Below are 1,319 nucleotides of genomic sequence, written 5' to 3' on the forward strand. Positions count from 1 at the left end.
TTTATTCTCGTAGTATTACGACTTTATTCTCGTAATGATTTTTTTTCATAATATTAGGACTATTCTCATAATATTATGACTTTAATTATGACTTTTCTCTCATATTATGACTTTTTGTAATATTATGACTTTATTCTTGTAATTAAAAATGCTGCTGTGATCACCTTTATTGTTTTCTACAACTTTGGCTCTTTTCCTACCCGTTTATTAGACATGTTTTTGTCTAACATTATGGTTTCCTCCCCTGCAGCCTGCGAGCTGATGAACCAGGGCATCTTGGCGTTGGTGACCTCCACCGGCTGCGCCTCAGCCAGCGCTCTGCAGTCGCTGACGGACGCCATGCACATCCCGCACCTGTACATCCAGAGGAACAGCGACGGCTCGCCCAGGACGGCCTGCCAGTTCAACCCGAGCCTGCAGCGCTACACGCTGGCCGCTCGGCCGCCCGTCCGCCTCAACGACGTCATGCTGACGCTGGTGGAGGAGCTGCGCTGGCAGAAGTTCATCGTTTTCTACGACATCGAGTACGGTACGTGATCACCGCCGTTTTTACTCTCTCTGCTGGATGGTTGGATTTCTGAGCAAGGAAGGTATATTTTTTGTAAAAATTAGGCTTTTAATCTCTACACATGAAGTCCTTCAATCTGAATATACAGTATTTCCACCACAAGCGTGTTGTTTAGCTTTAATTTATTTAGGATTTATCTGATGCAAATTCACAGGGAAGATTTTGTAAACAAATATTGAAAAGTCATTAGTAGAAACCCAGAGGTCCTGAATGATTTCCATTGTTCTCAGACTTCGTGCTGCAGAACGTCAGAGGACTCCTGTGTGCTGGATTTGTCTGGAATAGCTCACTTTGATTGTATCTTAATGAAATCACATTAGCCTCCATGGGTTTTTGAGGGTAATCAATATGTGATGGTGGCAATTACAGTATTGGGATATAGACAGATGCAGGCATTTAGCTTTTCAGATACTCTTATCCTGGGTGATTTAAAGTGAGTGCACGGGCACCTGAAGGTCTTAACTCCTCAGTAACAAACGAGGAGACAAAAGGACGGCGGTGTGGCTGCAGAGCACGATGTGAATTTATTTTACATGGTTGAAAAACTTGAAACCAGAATAAATAGAGCTTTAACAGATCCTGCAGTTTATTGTCATTTATTCCCTTTTTATAGGAGTGCAAGAAAATATCGATACACTGAMTTATAGCGATGTTACCATATCAATTCTTAACAGGACTGTATTGATTTTAAATAAGGCCTGTTGGATGGATGGAAGAAGAAACATGAAATGCAAATGCAGTTCTTACTGCT

The 1,319-nt window shown here is 41.8% G+C and overlaps 1 protein-coding gene across 1 annotated transcript in view; it reads left to right on the forward strand.

Moving 5' to 3' along the window:
* Positions 1-1,319, forward strand: part of LOC106530676 (glutamate receptor ionotropic, delta-1) — a gene marked incomplete at its 3' end in the record, with an annotated part of 326,888 nt that overhangs the window by 267,233 nt on the left and 58,336 nt on the right. Inside the window, 1 exon segment of the mRNA XM_014026347.1 lies at positions 251-529. Coding sequence (XP_013881801.1) covers positions 251-529 — 279 coding nt within the window.

This window comes from Austrofundulus limnaeus, unplaced genomic scaffold (genome assembly GCF_001266775.1).
Source record: "Austrofundulus limnaeus strain Quisiro unplaced genomic scaffold, Austrofundulus_limnaeus-1.0 Scaffold545, whole genome shotgun sequence".
NCBI classification, from domain to species: Eukaryota; Metazoa; Chordata; class Actinopteri; order Cyprinodontiformes; family Rivulidae; genus Austrofundulus; species Austrofundulus limnaeus.